The 18,973-nt window shown below is 36.4% G+C and overlaps 1 protein-coding gene across 4 annotated transcripts in view; it reads left to right on the forward strand.

The window, feature by feature from the left end:
* The first annotated feature begins 459 nt into the window (after positions 1-459).
* Positions 460-18,973, forward strand: part of HFM1 (helicase for meiosis 1) — a 141,150-nt gene continuing 122,636 nt past the window's right edge. The window contains exons 1-4 of one of the 4 annotated variants that reach the window (XM_049879827.1): positions 460-519; positions 7,210-7,297; positions 11,624-11,736; positions 13,190-13,502. In XM_049879827.1, coding sequence (XP_049735784.1) covers positions 7,227-7,297; positions 11,624-11,736; positions 13,190-13,502 — 497 coding nt within the window. In that variant the 5' untranslated portion in view covers positions 460-519; positions 7,210-7,226. Of the gene's footprint in view, positions 591-7,209; positions 7,298-11,623; positions 11,737-13,189; positions 13,503-18,973 lie in introns of those variants that run through there. The other 3 variants (XM_049879828.1, XM_049879830.1, XM_049879829.1) reach the window with 3 other exon arrangements.

Below are 18,973 nucleotides of genomic sequence, written 5' to 3' on the forward strand. Positions count from 1 at the left end.
AATAAGCGTAAATTCACTTGCTGAACAACATATTTAAATGTCATTGCATTTTTAAATCATTTATTTCCGAAATTTAATTTTATATCTGAATGAAATTAAGTTTGTCAAGAGTAATGAAATCTATGTATCTTGTGGGCATCACTGTGATATTTTGTATATATATAAATAGACAGAGCCCTGCTAGTATAGTGGTTGAAAACTTGGCTGCTCACTAGCAGCTATAGCGCTTAACCACTACACCACCAGGGTTTCCTACCAGTTGGTAAAAAAAAGGTAGACCCTTAAAATCCAGGAGTAGGAGCTTTATTTAATGAGAATAGATCACGGTGTCCTGCAAGTCATATATTCAAAACCAATTATAAACTTTTGGAGGCGAAAAAGGAATGGCCGGGGCCCCGAGGGATCTATTGCTTGGCGCTCGGCTTAGCTAGGCTGGGGGCCAGTGAGGGGCTGATGAATAGGCGATCTGCCTCGGGGCTGCCCGGGGAAGCTGAGCACTAGCGTCCCGGGAGCTTCGCGGTGAGGAGAGGGCAGGAGCTGGGAGGTCCGGCAGGGGGGTGGGAACCCGGCCCTAGACACCCGACCGGGAGGTGAGGGCGGGACCTGGCCATGGGGGCTGTGTTTGGCCTTAAACACCTCAGGGTTGGGCAGAGTACCGGCGCGGAAAGTTGTTAGACCGCCCGCCGTCCCCTCGTCAGCGCTCGGCTCCTCGGCCGCGTTTCCAGTCAGAAGATGGGCGCTGCCTGAGGCGTGCTCCGGACGGAGTTCGGCGGTCCGGGTCCAGCTTCGGTGCGACTGGTGGGGCGGCGGGCCCACCCACAGAACTGTTTTGTTCTGGTGGCTCCTGGAGCCCTTTGCGTTTGTTTTCCGCCTCCTGGGCGAGAGCGGGGTGGGCGTGCGCATCTGTTTTAGCCGCCTCATTTTACAGCGATAGGAACCGAGGTCCGGGGTGAAGGGACTGGCTCAGGCGCTCTGGTACTGAAGGCTTCTGCCTTTCTGGGGGAGTCTGCGGTGGGCTTGTCTGGATTTAGGCTATTCATTGGAAGTCCACAGGGATATTTTTGCTTTAGCTTTGATTCGGTTCCGGGCTGGAGCCTCTGAGCCCAGGGAGGTGGCGAAGATCAGGGGCCTCAGCAGTACGGTCCCCTCTCTGGCCGAGGCTCAGAGATTCGGAATAATTAGTTACCGTGTTTATTTCCTTCCTTTGTCAAATTCCCCGCGGTCACTTGTGATGATTAGTTTTTCCAGTGAATATTGATTTTGGCTTCTTCACCAACGATTTCAAGCACATCAGTAATTTAATTATATCGAAGTTTCTGCGCTTTTGAAATGAATATATTAGAGTACAAACTGTAAGGGATAAACTAATAGATCTGAAAGTATTATACAATAAGTAAGGATTATAAATGATAAGAAAATGCTAAATTGTCACGAAGATAGATATGGTTCAGGTCACATTCACAGGCAGCAAATCCTGTGGTCACAAAAAATAGTTTAATTTTAGAGTGATTAGTTATAGCAGAAGCAAATAGTCTTAAAAAATAAAAATATTTGGGACAATATTGTTTGTTTTGCAATATAATTTTATACTACATTCTGAAACTAAAAACTTGTGATAAGTAATGTGGAAATGTATTCAGAAAATTCTAACCTAAACCTGAAACTTTAATTAATTAAAAGTCTTGCACCTCCTAACTCACAAACTCCTATTGAAATGGAGCAGGGTCCCCCTCCTAGGGCCTGTGTGTTTTTTAAAAAGATTTACACAATGAAAGTTACAAATTCATCATCTTTTAGAACTTTCATAATTTGATTACATGAATCATGAACTAGAAAGAATTCACATTTTAAAACTGAACATAAAACATTTTGGAGGTAATTTTAAGTCCCAGAGTTATTTTTATAAATTAATGATTGCTAATTATTATGGATTATCTACTATGTGCCTGGCCCTGTTCTGGGTTATTGGAATACGGTAGTGAGCAAGAAGTCCCTGATCCTGGCTCTAGAGGGAGAAAGATAATATACAACTAAATACATGACATAATGCCAGTTTTCAAGTAGTGCTATGAAGAATAATAATGCAAAATAAAGGGATGGAGAATTTTATATAGGGGCGTGTTTTTTTTTTTTTTTTCCATGAGAACTAAAATACACATGTTTTTATTTTGAACCAAAACAAGTTAGACTCTTTTATGCTAACACTAGAAACTGAACCAGAAGTTCTTTTGAAAATATTTGCTGTTTATACAGGGGGCTTTTCTGTTTATGAAACAATTTTTTTCTGAAACAAATATTTTTATAGTTTCATGATCCTGTTTTCAGTTTCTTTTAGAATAAAGAATTGAAGCACATAAATATTAGCCTCAGAGTTAAAAGATTTTCTGTTTAAATTCTGAGATGGCAAAAGCCATATGAACTTGACCTGGCAAGTTTTAATTTAGAAAAATTTTTAGTTTTTTAAAAACATATAGTGCTTCTAAGATTAGAAAGATGAGATTATTTTTGGGATAATATAAAACTGTGATTAGCATCTTCATTTAGTTGTTCATTTTTTTCAAGTTCTGAAATTGTTTACTTGAAGATGTTTAAGATTCCATTAACATAAGATCTCTGAATGATCTCCTGCCTCCTTCCCTATGATTCTAGGCTTGTGTTGTTCATAAGTTAAATTGTTTTAGGCATTTATAGAGCCACACATCTGGTTTTATTTTTCCTATTTATTTTTTTTGCTGACTGAGTGATTAATATATTGAGAAAAATACGAGGGCAGTTAAACAGATGGAAAAGGGAAAACCCAATAACTAAAATAAGTTTAAAAATCCACGATATTCTGAATCAGTAGAAAGAGTCCTGAAGTGTGCACAGATTTAACCCTCTTACCAGTTTCATTTTCTCAAGGAGCACACATTGAAATATTCCTCCCCCGACCCCAGAAAATTGGAGACTTATCTGGTCAGCACTGGGTTGGAATTGACTTGAAGGTACCTAACAATCTGACTTGGTATGTGGATTTCTCCACGAGATGGCGCTCATAGTTTCTTTGATTTTAGTTTCAATCCTAAGGAAAGATTTACAATGTATTAAGCATCACAGAATAAATAGAAATGTGATTTATGTTTTATGATTTGTGTATCTGATTTCATGTTTTCCATATAGAATATTCTATCATGCTTCAGAATTTAGAAAAAAATTGGAATATAATATTGATGTGCAGGGAATGTAACTGCAGTATGAAGGAAGCAATGTGCCTGTTGAAATGGTGCTACTGTCTATTATCACGTGAAAGTCTTTGTTCAGCCCTACATTTTTACCATATTCCTAGGTGGCCAGAGCAGAATGTTTTTGTCCTTTATGTTCAGATAACATTTCTTTATGTACGAATTATTATTTAAAAGGAGTATGTGTGTGTGTGTTGTAAATTTTTTCATTAGGGAAAAGTTGAAACACATACAATAAGTAGACTGTTCTAATGAACCCCATGTACCTGTCACTTAGCTTTAGCAATCAAGAACTTATTGCCAATCTTGTTTCATCTATACTCCTCTACCTCTCCCCCCTTTATTTTGAAGCAAATCCCTGATAGCCTGTCGTTACCTCTGTATTTATTTCAGCATGTATCTTTAAAAGAGCTTATTTGAGAAACACAACCATAGTTATCATACCAAAAAAGAATAACATTTGTTTCTATTATCAAATATTCTTTAAAGGTGTGTATATATATATAAAATAGTCAACCATAAATACAAATTTTTTATCATTCACTGAATTTAAGATGAGTAGGCAGTAGTAAAAACCATATACCTGGTAAATCTCACAATTAGAAACTAAGATGAAGACTTGTTGGTCATTACTATAATATAGTAAACAATTAAAATTCTGTTATTTAGGCTTCAGGCATTAAGAACATCTATATCATTTATCCAAATAACTTTACTTCACCAGACAACTGCCAGCCTTCCACTACACCTTCAGTTGTTTTTCACTGATTTAGGTATGTTAAATACTGGCAAAAATATCAATAACCTAACATGAGAATATGAAAAAAAGACTATATATGAAACTTAAATACAGTAGTGGAAATCTATAAATGATTCAGCATAGTTTTTAGATATTTGAACCTTGGGAAGGTACATTATTCACCAACTTCCAATCTTCAATAAAATGTCTTCAATCACACTTACATCTTAAAAGTATTTAGAAATTTCAAACATTTGTATTTAGTTTTCTGCATTCTCTATTTACTAAGAAATAAGAATGAAGTTTTCAATAAATGGGTTGTGATATATAGTAGAAAGCAAAACTATCTATTGGGATTCAGAAATCATAGAGGATGATCGTTGTCAAAGTAAAGACTATACCAAAACAATGTCTGTAGAAAGAATTAAAAAAATTATGTATATCTATAAAACCTAGAATTATCCCCAAAGCGATACATTTGCTGGCAACCTCAAATCCTAGTCTTCTTGTATATACAAAACTACATTTAAAAAAATTACTGGAGTCAAAATTATGTAAAAGCCTGCCAGATTTAAACCTTTTTTAAATTAGCAAATTTTTGTGAGAATTTACCATTCGTCAGATACTGTGCTAGTGTTTGAACAGGCCTTTATTTTACAAGCATCTGTAGCTAAGGCAGTAATAAAATGAGGAAAAGAAAAGACCAATCAAAAGGACTCTGCCGGTCTATGCGTGCACTGCCGTTGAGTCCATTCCGACTTAGGGTGACTCCGTAGGACAGAGCAGAACTGCCCCATAGGGTTTCCAAGGCTGAAATCTTTACGGAAACAGACTGTTGCATCTTTCTCCCAGAAAGCAGTTAATCAGTTAGCAGCCAAGAACCACTGCAACACCAGGGCTCCTTGTGCCAGTCTACTAGGTGATAAAAGGAAGGCAAAGGTTAGATCTCTCTATTTAGAGATTAAAAAAAAAAAAAATGAATGGTATATTCTGTGATGATAAAAGATAGCCACATTATTCTGTGAGGGCATCTCTGGAAGGAATAATGTACTATGTCCTTGAACAATTAGTGTGAATTTCCTGAAGACAAAGGTAAACACGAGGCTTTTTTCATTTATAAGGCCTTAGATAAAAACTAGAACAGCATTTCCTGAAGTGTTTCTAACACTTAGCCCAGTACCTGACACATAATAGTTCCTCTGTAAATATTTGTTAATGAATGAAGGAAATGTTCTGACATACACTGGTCTCCTGGGATGCTTAGGGGAGAACTGGTAATGATGTAGAATAAGTTTGGTAAATGTTGGGCTGTATTCTGTTTTTCGATTCAGTAGGTACACTATTGGAAACCCTGATGGTGTAGTGGTTAAGAGCTTATGGCTGCTAACCAAAAGTTTGGCAGTTCGAATCCACCAGGCGCTCCTTGAAAACCATATGGGGCAGTTCTACTCTGTCCTATAGGGTTGCTATGAGTTGGAATCGACTCAGCGGCAACGGGTTTATTTATGTACACTATTGTAATTTTTTTTTTTTTTATTGTAATAGAGGTCTTGTCTACCAGTAAAAATAAAAATCCTGCTAAACTTTCTTTAACCTAGTGTATCTCAAATTTATTTGACAATGGAACCCTTTATTTCTTGGAACTCCTGTTGACATCCCATGGAACAATTTGGGAAGTAATTCTCTCGAGCCATGCAGATTACCTGTTGGGACTCCTGGAGGGTCGGCATGAATTCTGTGAAGACGAAAACATTAGCACCATCATGAGGAAGAAAGAAAGCAAGCAAAACAGGAAAAACTCTATAGAAAGCTAAATCAGTTGGTTCTTCAGAACCTCATTTCATTGTGTTCTAGGATTTGACCATCCCATCCTCATACCCAGCTACTAAAATGTTACATTCTGAATTCGTGTGTGTATGTAGGGGCGAAGGAACTTGAAGAGAGAGAGACAGAGAGAGAGAACAAGAGATAGATATGCAAAAAAAAAAAAAAAATGCAAATACATGTGGATTACATCAAAATTAATTTGCTGAAGTCAATACGTGTTTAAATTGGTATATCATATCCCTTGTTAACACTGAGTCAATTCCAACTCATAGTGACCCTATAGGACAGAGTGGAACAGCCCCATAGATTTTCCAAGGACCAGCAGGTGGATTCAAACTGCCGACCTTTGGTTAGCAGCGTGAGCTTTTAACCACTGTGCCACCAGAGGTCCGTATACCATGTCAGTTAAGTTTATATTAATTTTTAATTCTCTGCCTTAACAAGTGGCATGGTGTTTAAGTGCTATGGCTGCTAACCGTAAAGGTCGGCAGTTCGAATCCACCAGGCGCTCCTTGGAAACTCTATGAGGCAGTTCTAATCTACCCTATAGGGTTGCTATGAGTCGGAATCCACTTGACAGCTATGGGTTTTTAAAATCTTAACAAGTTACTAAAAAGTAATACTGAGCATAGAAACATAAATAGGACATACTTCCTGCACTGTATGTGTACGTAGTAAATTGTTATTGTTAGAGGTACACATATTCATGGTAAAATGCACTATCTTAGGTTCTGTAATAGAGGACGAACGAAGTAGTATCAGAGCCCAGAAGGAATGATTTAATTTTTGAGGGAGGAAGAGGACAAATTCAGAGAAGATTTTGGAGAAATCTTTAAAGGCGGTCCTTGGAAACCCTATGGGGCAGTTCTACTCTGTCTTATAGGGTCTGTGTGAGTTGGAATCGACTCAAGGGGACATAGTATACCAATTTAAATGTGTATTGACTTAAGCAAATTAAACAAATTTGACCTATACCTTGGAGGATGGGTAGGAATTTGCCAGGTGGGGAATGGTGTGGTATGAGGAGAGGCCTAGAAGTGTGACAGTGCATGAATGAGTGGAGAACAGACAGTAATCTATTTGAACATTTTGGAGGCACTTTGGACGAAGTTGGGAGCCCTGGTGGCACAGTGGTTGAGAGTTCAGCTGCTAACCAAAAGGTCAGCAGTTCAGATCCACTAAGCAGCTCCTTAGAAACTCTATGGGGCAGCTCTACTGTGTCCTTTAGGGTTGCTGTGAGTCCGAATTGACTTAGTGGCAACAGGTTTTGGAGAAAGTTACAGAAGATAATGCTGGAAAGGTAGTCTGTAGTTGTGTTTTATAAGACATTCTGGGAAATTAATAATTATAGTCTGTTTATCCAGGAATATTTTTCTACATCTTTGTAAATAAAATATAAACTACATTTTCTCTTTTTTGTAGTTTTCAGAGTTTCAACAATGCTGAAGTCAAATGACTGCTTGTTTTCTTTGGACAATTTGTTTTTTGAAAAACCAGATGAAACTGAAAAGTAAGTTTGCCTTAAATGTAACATAGTACATTGTTTTAGGGCCTTTTTTTTTTTAATCCTTAGGGAGTTTTAATTTTCTCTCTGTAAATAAGTATATAAATAAAGGGGGGGATCAACAGAATGATGTTTTAGTCATATATTTGGTAAACATGGAGCCCTGGTGACACAGTGGCTAAGAGCTCGGCTGCTATCCAAAAGGTTGGCAGTTTAAATCTACCAGCTGCTCCTTGGAAACCCTACAGGACAGCTCTACTCTGTCCCATAGGGTCGCTGTGAGTTGGAATCAACTCAGTGGCAATGGATTTGGGTTTGGTTTTGGTAAACATGGAATTCACATGTAAGGGTAACTGAAGTTTAACATTTTAAATGCTATCATTTTAAAAATAGAGTAGGATCTTGCCTATTTGGCTCCCATTTATTTGCATTTCTGGTTTGTCCAAATTATTTTTGGCCAAGGTAAAGATTAGAAGTAATGGTCAAAAGGTAGTTCAGGACAAGGAGTGATGGAACATTTTGGAGACAGAATGGGCAGTGTGACCAAAGGCTAAGTGTAATAGGCAAATTCAGTTCAGGCAAAAAGTAAGGATGGAAATAAAGATGTGGGACCAAAAGAAATAAGAATAGACAATAGGTAGTCTGTAAAATACTGGCTTCTATGGATTTTCACATATGAATTCTCTAAATTTTAAATTTTCTATGTATTTGTTCTGTTGTATTATCCTATTTTAATGAAGCAGTTAGCAAATTGTATTATTTATTGCTTCATTCATTTATTTTTTTGTTCATTCAAATATTTAAATATGATTGAATGCTGAAACGGGTATAAAAAGGATGAAACAGACTTTTACTTTTTTAAAAAACTTGAAATCTAGTTGAAGAGATTAAACATATATATGGAAAGCCAAACATGAATAAATCCTAGTATGCCCATGTAGTTCATCATCCAGGAATGAACAAGTGTATCCAAACTGGGACAACAAGTGTTATTCAGGACTGTCCTGGGCAAATTGGAACATATGGTCATTGTCCTAACAATACAAAGTCAAAAATATGTTCGAAGCAAATGGTAAGCATATATTTCATGCAATGAAGTTTCAGATTCAGAGAGAAGGTCATTTTGGGCTAGACTGCTAAGGTCAGGCTTTATGGTAGTGGTAGGGGGACTTCAGGGAGTTTTGAAAGTTGTGATAATTCTTATAGCAAAGAGGAAGTGGACACTTTAAGGCAGAGTGTCACAGTGAGAGAAAAGAAATGGAGATGGGACAATTCATGGTACTTTTAGGAGAGGGTATGTAGAGAAATTTTGCTGGAGTAGATTCATAAAGGGGAAGGAGTGGGACATAAAGTTAGAAAGGTAAATTGAAGTAGACTGTGGAACTCTTTTAATGACAACAAGGATCTCAAACATGGTTATTTATGTGTTAAAATTCATAGACTTGAATCAGCAAACATTTACTGAATGTTATACCGAATTATATAAAGTATTGTATTAGGCACTAATGATGCAAAAAGAAATGAAAGAAATCCTTAGGTGTTTACAAGCTAGAGGGAGTATTCTTTCTATCTGTATATCTATCTATCTATCATCTGTCCATCCCTCCCTCCCTCCCTTCCTCTCTCCCTCCCTCCCCTATTACCTATTACCTATCTATTACCTAGAAACCCTGGTGGCGTAGTGGTTAAGAGCTATGGCTGCTAACCAAAAAGTCCGCAGTTTGAATCCACCAGGCACTCCTTGGAAACCCTACGGGGCAGTTCTGCTCTGTCCTGTAGGGTGCTATGAGTTGGAATTGACTTGATGGCGACAGATTTTTTTTTTTTAATCTATTATCTATCATGTGTCTATACACACACACTACTGATACAGGAAGGATTGTGATAAACTTAAGTTCAAGCAATCTGTAAGAAGAGGGAAAGGATAAAATACTTAGGAACCTGGGGATATTTTTTTGGAGAATGTGGGATTCGAGCTGGACTTTGAATGAATATAAACTCAAGTGCCTAGAGCAGTGTCTGGCACATAGTACTTAGTAAATAATTGTTGAATGAATTAACGCATGCATAAAACAGTAGAACATCTATACGTGGTTATGGGGATGGGCGGGCAGAAGGGCAAGCCAAGTAAAGGAAACATCTTTGAGCAAAGATGAGAAGGAACAGAATGTATTAACTATTTGGTATACAAGTAGGTCAGTTTAGCCAGGACTGTAAAATACATGTCGGAAAGTTAAAACTGTAAGGCAGCCCCAGGCTATTAAGAAGTTGGCATTATTCGGAAGATTTTGAGTATAGGAGTAATATGATGAGAACAATTTCAAATTAATATGGTAAGAATGCGTAAAATAGAAGAGAGAAAGCCTGGAGGCAGTGAGGCCAGTTAACACACTATTGTTTTCAACCAGACATAAGTTGATTAGAGTTTGGATCAGAATAGTGACAGTGGGAGTACAGAGGAAATACCTGATTCAAGAAGCATTATAGGGAAGATGCAATAAGATCTTGTATGTGTCTGGATATGTATAGTAAGCAAGATTCTACTATAGTTTGGATTCTGGGTGATTGGGAAAACGATGGAACCACTGGAAACAAAGTGAGAAATCATAAGAAGAGTTAATTTTATGGAAAGGCTGAATAGTACAGCTAGATGTGTGCTTCTTGTATAGTTACCATCTTTCTTGGATTTTCTGCAATAATTCCTGTGCAGAAAAAAAAAGGTTAACATAGCAGGCCTAAACTGCTACCTTTGAAAAGGCCTGCTTGCAAGATTGGCTCTTGCTGGCTTTTGAGAACTTAGATTTCAAGAGGATTCCCACCATTAACTGGTAAGAGTGGCTCACTGTACCTAAACTATTTGTACAAACGATATGGTTTATGCTGAATTCGTGCTTTCCTTTTGGGAATAATGGAATTTGGGTATGTACCAGGCAGAGAATGCTACATTATCAGCCCCCCAATAAAAGCTCTGAGCACTGAGTCTCTAACAAGCTTCCCTAGTTGGTAACATCTTGCACATGTTGTCACAACTTGTTGCTGGGAGAATTAAGTGCATTCTGTGTGGCTCCTTTGGGAGAGAACCCTTGGAAGCTTGTGCCTGCTCCCCTGAGGACTTCCTCTAATCTGCCTTTCCCTTTACTGATTTTGCTGTGTATCCTTTTGCTATAATAGGTCTTAGCCATGAGTCTGGTTATAGGCTGAGTCCTATGAGTCCTCCTAGCAAATCTTCGAACCCTGGGAGGGGATGGGGTTTGGAGACCCTTCTGACACAGTCCCAAACTTCAGATGCTCTGGTCTATTGTCAGAATATATGACAGACATTGTCAGATGATGTGTTATAGATTTTTGATTTGAAAAATATGGTTACAGTAGCTCTGTGCTAGGAGCTATGAGAGGAGAAAAGTAAAAGACTGAGTCTTTCACTTCAGGGAGCTTAAAATCCTAAATGAGGGGATAAAAAATAAATTATAAAATCCTTGGGACTTGGCATAGAAAACGTGTATGATGTTTTTCTTCACTTTGTTTTCTACCACCTAACTACCGCTTATATTTTCAGTCTACTGAAGGACAAGTCAACTTTGGCTGGAAAAGAAACATTAAAACCGTATAGGTTGGTAGTTCGAATCTGCCAGGCGCTCCTTGGAAACTCTATGGGGCCGTTCTACTCTGTCCTATAGGGTCGCTATGAGTCGGAATCAACTCAACAGCACTCGGTTTCGTATGTTAAGATCACAGCTAAAAGATAAGGAAGGTAGTTAAAGGTGCCAACAGATGGCAGAATGTCATCAATTACTGAAGATTTATGAAGTGATTTGTCTGTTCATCTGATCTCTTAGATTTCCTGTGGTTTATAGATGGTTCTAGACCAAGAATATTTGGGTTTAGGACATTAATTTGTAATTATGCTGTAGGAATACTCTAGAACACCAATAACAGTGTCATTTACACATTGATGACCTGTGATGAGTTGAGGTGTGTCATAGATTCTAAGGTTTGGGAATGATTTACTACTTTTTTTTAATTGGATATATTTAAGATTCCTGTCACCGGCATTTGGATTAGAGAAAAGGAGATAGAGTTATAGCCATTATTTAGGTAGTATGTGTTACATAACAGCATTATTAATCCTATGACACATAAGGAAAAAAGGGTTGAAAATGCTGCTATATAGGGATAAATCAAAATTAGACAGCAAAAGATAACAGAAAATTCATTTATGGGATGTTTAAGAGTCTGATATTGAGTAATGTTTAATTAATAAATATATTATTTCCCATGTCTAATGTTATATCTTTATGAACTTATATATTCACATTTTTATATCTTATATAGCTCTCCAGGCAATGAAAAATCACTGGATTGGTTTCTCCCACCTGCTCCATTGATTTCAGAAATTCCAAATACTCAGATGCTAGAGGAGGAAATAGAAAGCCATAAACTGTTAGGTAAATTATCATATATTTGTTGTGAAGCCAAATCCATGCAGTTCTTGTCAAGGTAAAAAATCTAGTAGCACCTGATATTATAAATTCCTTTTATTTTAATGAAATATAATGAAAGTCAGAGATTTTTCTTATCCAAAATACCTCTCACCAAATCTTAAAATCTAAAACATTTTCCTTCTCCATTCATACATGTATATACATATGCATACATATATACACATATACAGTCTTACACACACTTGTTCTGATTATTGTTTTATTAATTTTTTTCTCTTACTATTTAAACTTATACCATTGCTATGCAGTTTTTTCTTTGTCCTGTACTAAAGGTAGAATAATCTGGTTTAGGAACCAGATCCCTGAAATACGTTGAGTTAAAAAAAAAAAAGCAAGATAGTTTGAAGTCCCTAGGTGACACAATGGTACGTACTCGACTACTAACCTAAAGGTTGGCGGTTTAAACCCACCCAGTGGTACCGTGGAAGAAAGGCCTGGAGATCTGCTTGCATTGAGATCATAGCCAAGAATATCCTGTGGAGCAGTTCTACTCTGTAACGCAACGGGTCACCATGAGTCAGAATCGACTTGATGGCAGTGGGTTTGATTTTAGTACCTATAGTTTGATTCCATTTTTGTAAAACTCAAAAACAAGCATATCCAAACAATATATGTGATATATAAGTGGTAATACTTCTTAAATTAGGTGGTGGATTCTTGGGTGTATGTTTTATTATTAAACTTCATAATTTACTTATATATAATAAACATGTACATATATATTATATACTCTTGTATGTATCAAATAATATGTAGCATATATATACATATATAGTAAAGCAAACTTTAGCCCTAAAAAGGTGTCCAAACTCCCCCTGAAACCTTCTAAAGATGCTTGTAAAGTCTATAAAGAAACCATTAAAATTCTATCATTCTAATGAAAGTGCTGCTAAACTTTTAAACTCAAGATAAAAGAATAAGCATTGTATAATATAGTACTGAATCATATTCAGTAACATTTTATATGATTGGTTATTGTATTTCTGTGTGTAAATTATTTATATAAACTTAAAAAGATTTATAATTACTTGTATAATTCTATCATTTGTAGTACATATGATAGTTAAATACAACAATTATAATCATTTCTATGGGTCAGGAGTTAAACCTATTTTATAAGGTATAGCCTATGTAGTTTTTTCATTTAATTTCAGTAATTCAGAATTAACTTCTGAGCACCCTTCAGTGGTGTAACATTTCATAAGAATAACGACCACCTGTATTTCAAAACCTTACTTGGTATTGCAGATTATCCTGTTATTGTAGTAATAATTTTCTTTTGCCTTTCACATTTAATTAGCAAACTTCTTGAAAGCTTAAAAATTTTTTTACACCATCATTTTGAAAATTAGTTTTTATAGAGAGTATATAATATTAATATATTCCTCTTTTATAGGTCAGGAAAAGAGACCAAAAAAGTTAACATCAAATTTAAAGACAACTAATGAAGACATACGTTATATTTCACCAATGCAAAACCTCGAATTTGCCTTCTCCTTTGATAAATATGAAGAAGATAATCTAAATGTAGGAGGGGCAGGTCACAGTGACTTACCACACGTTACTGGCAAGTTGACGTATGGTTCTTCTCAGAAATACAAAAATCACATTGGCAGTGAAATAGCACCTGAGAAAAATGTCCCTGATGACACAAACTTAATTAACTTTGCAGATGATAAAGGAGAGAGCACATCAGCATTCCGAAAAAGGTAACTAATTAAATGAAATAAACAATATTCAATAAATCAAGTTGAATATCAGTACAAAAGTATGAAATATGGTACAATCTGATTGAGAAGAACTGCAATAACAAGTAGCAAGTCTGCTATGTGCCAGACACTGTACTAGCTCTGAGATTCTGGTTCAAGGAGCTTATAATTTAGTGGAAAAAAACAGATAGTAAATAAAAAACTAAAAATAATTGATTAAATACTTTATAGTATGAGAATTATTTTGATCAACTATGCAGTTAGAACAGAAGTTCTCAACCTTTTTGTTGTCAGGACCCCTTTATACGTAAAAATTATTGAGGATTTACAGACATTTTGTTTATATGGATTATATCTATCAATATTTAATCATGTTAGAAATTTAAACTCTGAAGCTTAAAAAATATTTGTAAATTCATTACATTAAGATAAATAATGTGTATTTTATGCAAATAATTACATTTTATAAAACAAAAAATAATGAGAATGTCAGTGTTTTATATTTTTGCAAATGCCCTGAATGTCTAGCTTAGTAGAAGACAGCTTGATTATCAAATCTGCTTTTGCTGTCAGCCAGTTGTGATATGACATGGCATGTAGCTTATGGAAAATTCCATGTATGCTAGCCAGAAAATAAGAGAAAAAAAAGCAAATAATGCCTTAGTAGTAGTATGAAAGTCGCCTTGATTTCAGGGACTCCCCAGATCATCCTTTGAGAACTACTGTGTTAGAGTCAGAAAATGTTTTCCTGAGGAAGTGGTTAGATAGGTTAATTACAGTAAATTTGTTTTTTCAACTTCATTATACTTCGAGCAAACAAGCTAAAAGGATAGGTTGTAGTCAGAATTATTGATTTAAGAGCAGGAGCAGTTCTGGATAATGATAAAGCTTAGGGTGAGAGAGTAGATGATGAGTGAGCTCATGTGAAGGAAAAAGACAGTGAAGATGAATTTTCTAAGGAACTGAGAGGCCAGAATTTTGAATGGATTATCTACATGAATGTTGAAGTAACCCAGAATGGCAGAATTTGGGATTGAGAGGAAAAGATTTTGAAGTGACAAGGAAGGGCAGGGCAAGATGGTGAAGTGAGCAGTTGCTCCCATTTATTCCCCAGCAACTAACCCACTGAACAATGAATAAAAACAAGCACAGATTTAGATCTCAGAACTCTGGACAGCAGCTGAAGTGTTGGAGAGTCGAGGTGAGCCCAGAAACAGGAGAGGAGGATCAGGAAACACCACAGAAGCTGGGAGAACCTACTTGCTAGCATCTGGAGCACTCACTCACCACAGCCATTTTGGGACTGGGTTGGGCAACATCTCGAAAAAAGAACACAGAATGGGAGCTAAACTGGGGAAGCCATAACCTAATTTCTAAGGCTGCACAAATTGGCCATGGGAGCTTGTGGACCATGCACTTGGGAGGTGAAGGGAGACTGTGGCACTGTGAAAGAATGCTTTTGAATCTTGCAACCCCAGACGGACAGGCACTAGGACTGAGAGGTCCTGAAAAGTCACCAGGATAAGGGGGATACTTTAGATGGGCAAACAGAGGGAAACAGCTGACTCCCTGCCCACAGTGGGTGTTATGGATTAAATTGTGTCCCCCAAAAGTGTGTATCAACTTGGTTAGGCCATGATTCTCAGTATTGTGTGGTTGTCCTCCATTTTGTGATCTGATGTGATTATCCTATATGTTGTAAATCCTAGTCTCTCTGATGCTAATGAGGCAGAATTGGAGGCAGTTATGTTAATGAGGCAGGACTCAATCTACAGGATTAGGTTGTATCTTGAGTCAATCTCTTTTGAGATATGAAAGAGAGAATGAGGCAGAGAAGATGGGGACCTCATTACCACAAGCAAGAAGAGCCAGGAGCACATGCATTCTTTGGACCCAGGGTCCCTGTGCTGAGAAGCTCCTAGATCAGGGAAAGATAGATGACGAAGACCTTCCCCCAGAGCCAAAAGAGAGAGAAAGCCTTCCTCTGGAGCCTGCACCCTGAATTTGGACTCCTAGCCTCCTAAACTGTGAAAGAATAAATTTCTATTTGTTAAAACCATCCACTTGTGGTATTGCTGTTATAGCAGCACTAGAGGGCTAAGACAGTGGAATACCATGGGAAAACCTATACGGGGCGCCTGTGAGGGAAAGACATAGAGCACTCATTAATTGCCACGGGAAAGCTGAACACCACCACTGACATCAGTGTCTGCAGTCAGCTAAAATCTACCACACATGTGTATTGAACTCCAGATCCCAAGCATCTGGAACTCTTGAATCAGCACTGAAGAAAACTTAAGGATAAGAGTGCCTTTACTAGTTCTTAGAATATAGCAGAGCAAACTCAACCAAGTATAACCAGAAATTTTCTCATGAAAATCAGAATACAATTTAAACTGTTAAAAAAAGGTATCAAAATGGCCCAAGTTCAACAAAAAATAGTAAAACACACAAAATCACAAGAGAGGAAGGACCAGTCAAAAGGAAATCATGAAGAAGAGGAAATTTCTCCTATGTAGGCAAAGTTAATGTCAAAAATAGAAAATTTTCAGACAATGGTACTAAATATGTTTAAAGAAAGCAAAAAGGACACAGAAAAAATAACAGAGCTCAGGAAACAAATGGAGGAACAAAATGAGAGACTCAACAAGGAAATTGAAAACATTAAAAAAAAAAAAAGGACTACTGGACGTGAAGAATAAAGCAACTGAATTAGAAAAAGCAAGAGAAACACTCAACAATAGAGTCAAACAAACAAGATAGACTAAGTGAACTAGAAGACAATAACTGAACTTATCAAGTCTCAAGAAAAACAAAAGAACAAAGAAAAGTGAACAAAACCAACTGGAAATACAGGATTCAATTAAGAAATCTAACATTAGAGTTATTGGAATTCCAGAGCACCATGACAACAATAAAGGCATAGAATTTTCTGAGTAATAATCAAAATTTCCCAGACTTGGACAGAGAACCAAGCCTGCAAATACAAGAAGCTACATTAACCCCAATTAGAAGAAATATAAAAAGATCAGTTCCACCCCACATCCTAATAAAATTCCTGAAAACTAAAGACAAGGAAAGAATTCTGAAAGCAACAAGAGAAAAACAATATAAAATATCAAGAGTCCTTCATAAGAATCAGTGTGGCTATCTCCTCAGGAACTGTAGATGCCAGAAGACAATGGAGCAACATATATAAAATACTGAAGGAAAATAATTGCCAACCAAGAATTCTTCACCCAGCAAAGCTGTCATTCAAAAACAGGAAAATCAAGACATTCCCAAATAGAAGGTCTGGGAATTTTCCACTACCAGACCAGCTCTTCAATTATAACTCAAGGGAGTTCTCCAGATGGAAAGATAAGAATGTTAAACAAATACTCAAATCCATATACAAGAAAAAATGCAAAAACTTGAGCAATTATAAGGACCAAGTACATGATATTTTCAGGGAATAAACTCAGTAATATAACCCTGCAAACAATACAACATCAAAATTGTAAGAATTAGGTACAAAGCAAACCTATCAGATATAGGATGTACAATGATGTTTATGGAAACTCAGTAACAGAAATGAGGGAGGGAGGAGCATGTCAGGAATAGATTTAATATTTTAAGGTTGTATGTTACCCACTGCTCATATGTTAAATGTCACAATTGTAAATCATGTAATATGTGTGGTAACCACTAAGAAATCACTGAGAAAAAAATACACAGATGAAAAGAAGAAGGCAAAAAGATTCATCACAAGAAAGCAGCCAAATAGAAACATAAAAATGAGAATAAAAAAAGAAGGTACGAAACACTCCAAGAAACAAATAGCAAAATTAATGAGGTAGACACTTCATTTTCAGTAATAACCTTAAATGTAAATTATCTGAATTCCCCATGCAAAAGGCAGGAAGTGGCAGAATGGGTTAAAAACAAAAACCCCCGCATAATTTTGCTGTCTACAAGAAACACCGTAGACATAAGGACACAAACAGACTGAAAATAAAAGGATGGAAACAAATATTCCATGCAACCAATAAACAAAAAAGAACTGAGGTGGCAATACTGATAACAGGTAAAATAGGCTTTAAATCAAATTCTGTTACAAGAGACAAGGGGGCATTACATAATAATGGAATGGTCAATCAAGTAACGATATGTAACAATTATAAATAAATATGCACCTTACAGCTAATGCTCCAAAATACATGAAACAAATTCTGACTAATATGAAAGGAGAAATAGACAACTCCAAAATAATAGTAAGCGACTTCAACACACCACTTTTAATTCTAGAGAGAACATTTAAAAAGAAGATCATTAAGGACACTAAGAACTTAAATAAAACCGAAAGCCAATTTCACCTAATGACATACATAGAACTCCATTATCAACAGAACAATACACATTTTTCTCTAGTGCTCATGGATCATTTTTTTTCTTTCTTTCTTTTTTTTTTATTGTACTTTAGATGAAGGTTTACAGACAAAACTAGTTTCTCATTAAACAGTACACATTATTGTTTTATGACATTGGTAACAACCCCACAGCATGTCAACACTCTCCCTTCTTGACCTTGGGTTCCCTATTATCAGCTTTCCTGTCCTCTCCTGCCTTCTAGTCCTTGCCCCAGGGCTGGTGTGCCCCTTTAGTCTTGTTTTGTTTTATGAGCCTGTCTAATCTTTGACTGAAGGGTGAACCTTGGGAGTGACTTCATTACTGAGCTAAAAGGGTGTCCAGGGGCCATACTCTTGGAGTACACGTGGATCATTTCGAATGACAAAACAAGTCTCAACAAGTTTGGAAAGATTGAAATCATACAAAGCATCTTCTCAGATCATAATGGTATGAAGCTAGAAATCAACAGCAGGAAAAATGAATACATGGAAACTAAATAGTACACTGCTAAAAACTATTGGGTCATAGAAGAAATCAAAAGTGAATTAAAATATTATTAGAATCAAATGAAAATGAAAACACAACATATCAAAACCTTTAAGGCAAAGCAAAAGCAGTGCTCAGCAGGAAATTCATAGCAATAAAAGGCCTACATTAAAAAAGAAGAAAGATCCAGAGTCATTAACTTAAAATAACAACTTGAACAAATAAAAAACAAGAGCAAAAGAACCCAGAAGCCTCCAGAAAAAAGGAAATAATAAAGACCAGGGCAGGAATAAACAAAATAGCAAATAGAAAAACAATAGAATCAACAAAACCAAAAGTTGTTTCTTTGAAAGGATCAGTAAAACAGGCAAACCACTGGCTAGACTGACAAAAGAAAATAACCGGAAGAGACAAATAACCAAATTAAGAAATGAAACTGAATACAATACAACAGATCCAACTGAGATAAAGAGGATCATAACAGGTTACTATGAAAAATTGTACTCCAACACATTTGAAAACCTAGGTGAAATGGACAAATTCCTAGAAACACACTACCTACCTAAACTAACACAAACAGAAACACAAAATCTTAA

Source organism: Elephas maximus, chromosome 3, assembly GCF_024166365.1.
Source record: "Elephas maximus indicus isolate mEleMax1 chromosome 3, mEleMax1 primary haplotype, whole genome shotgun sequence".
NCBI lineage: Eukaryota > Metazoa > Chordata > Mammalia > Proboscidea > Elephantidae > Elephas > Elephas maximus.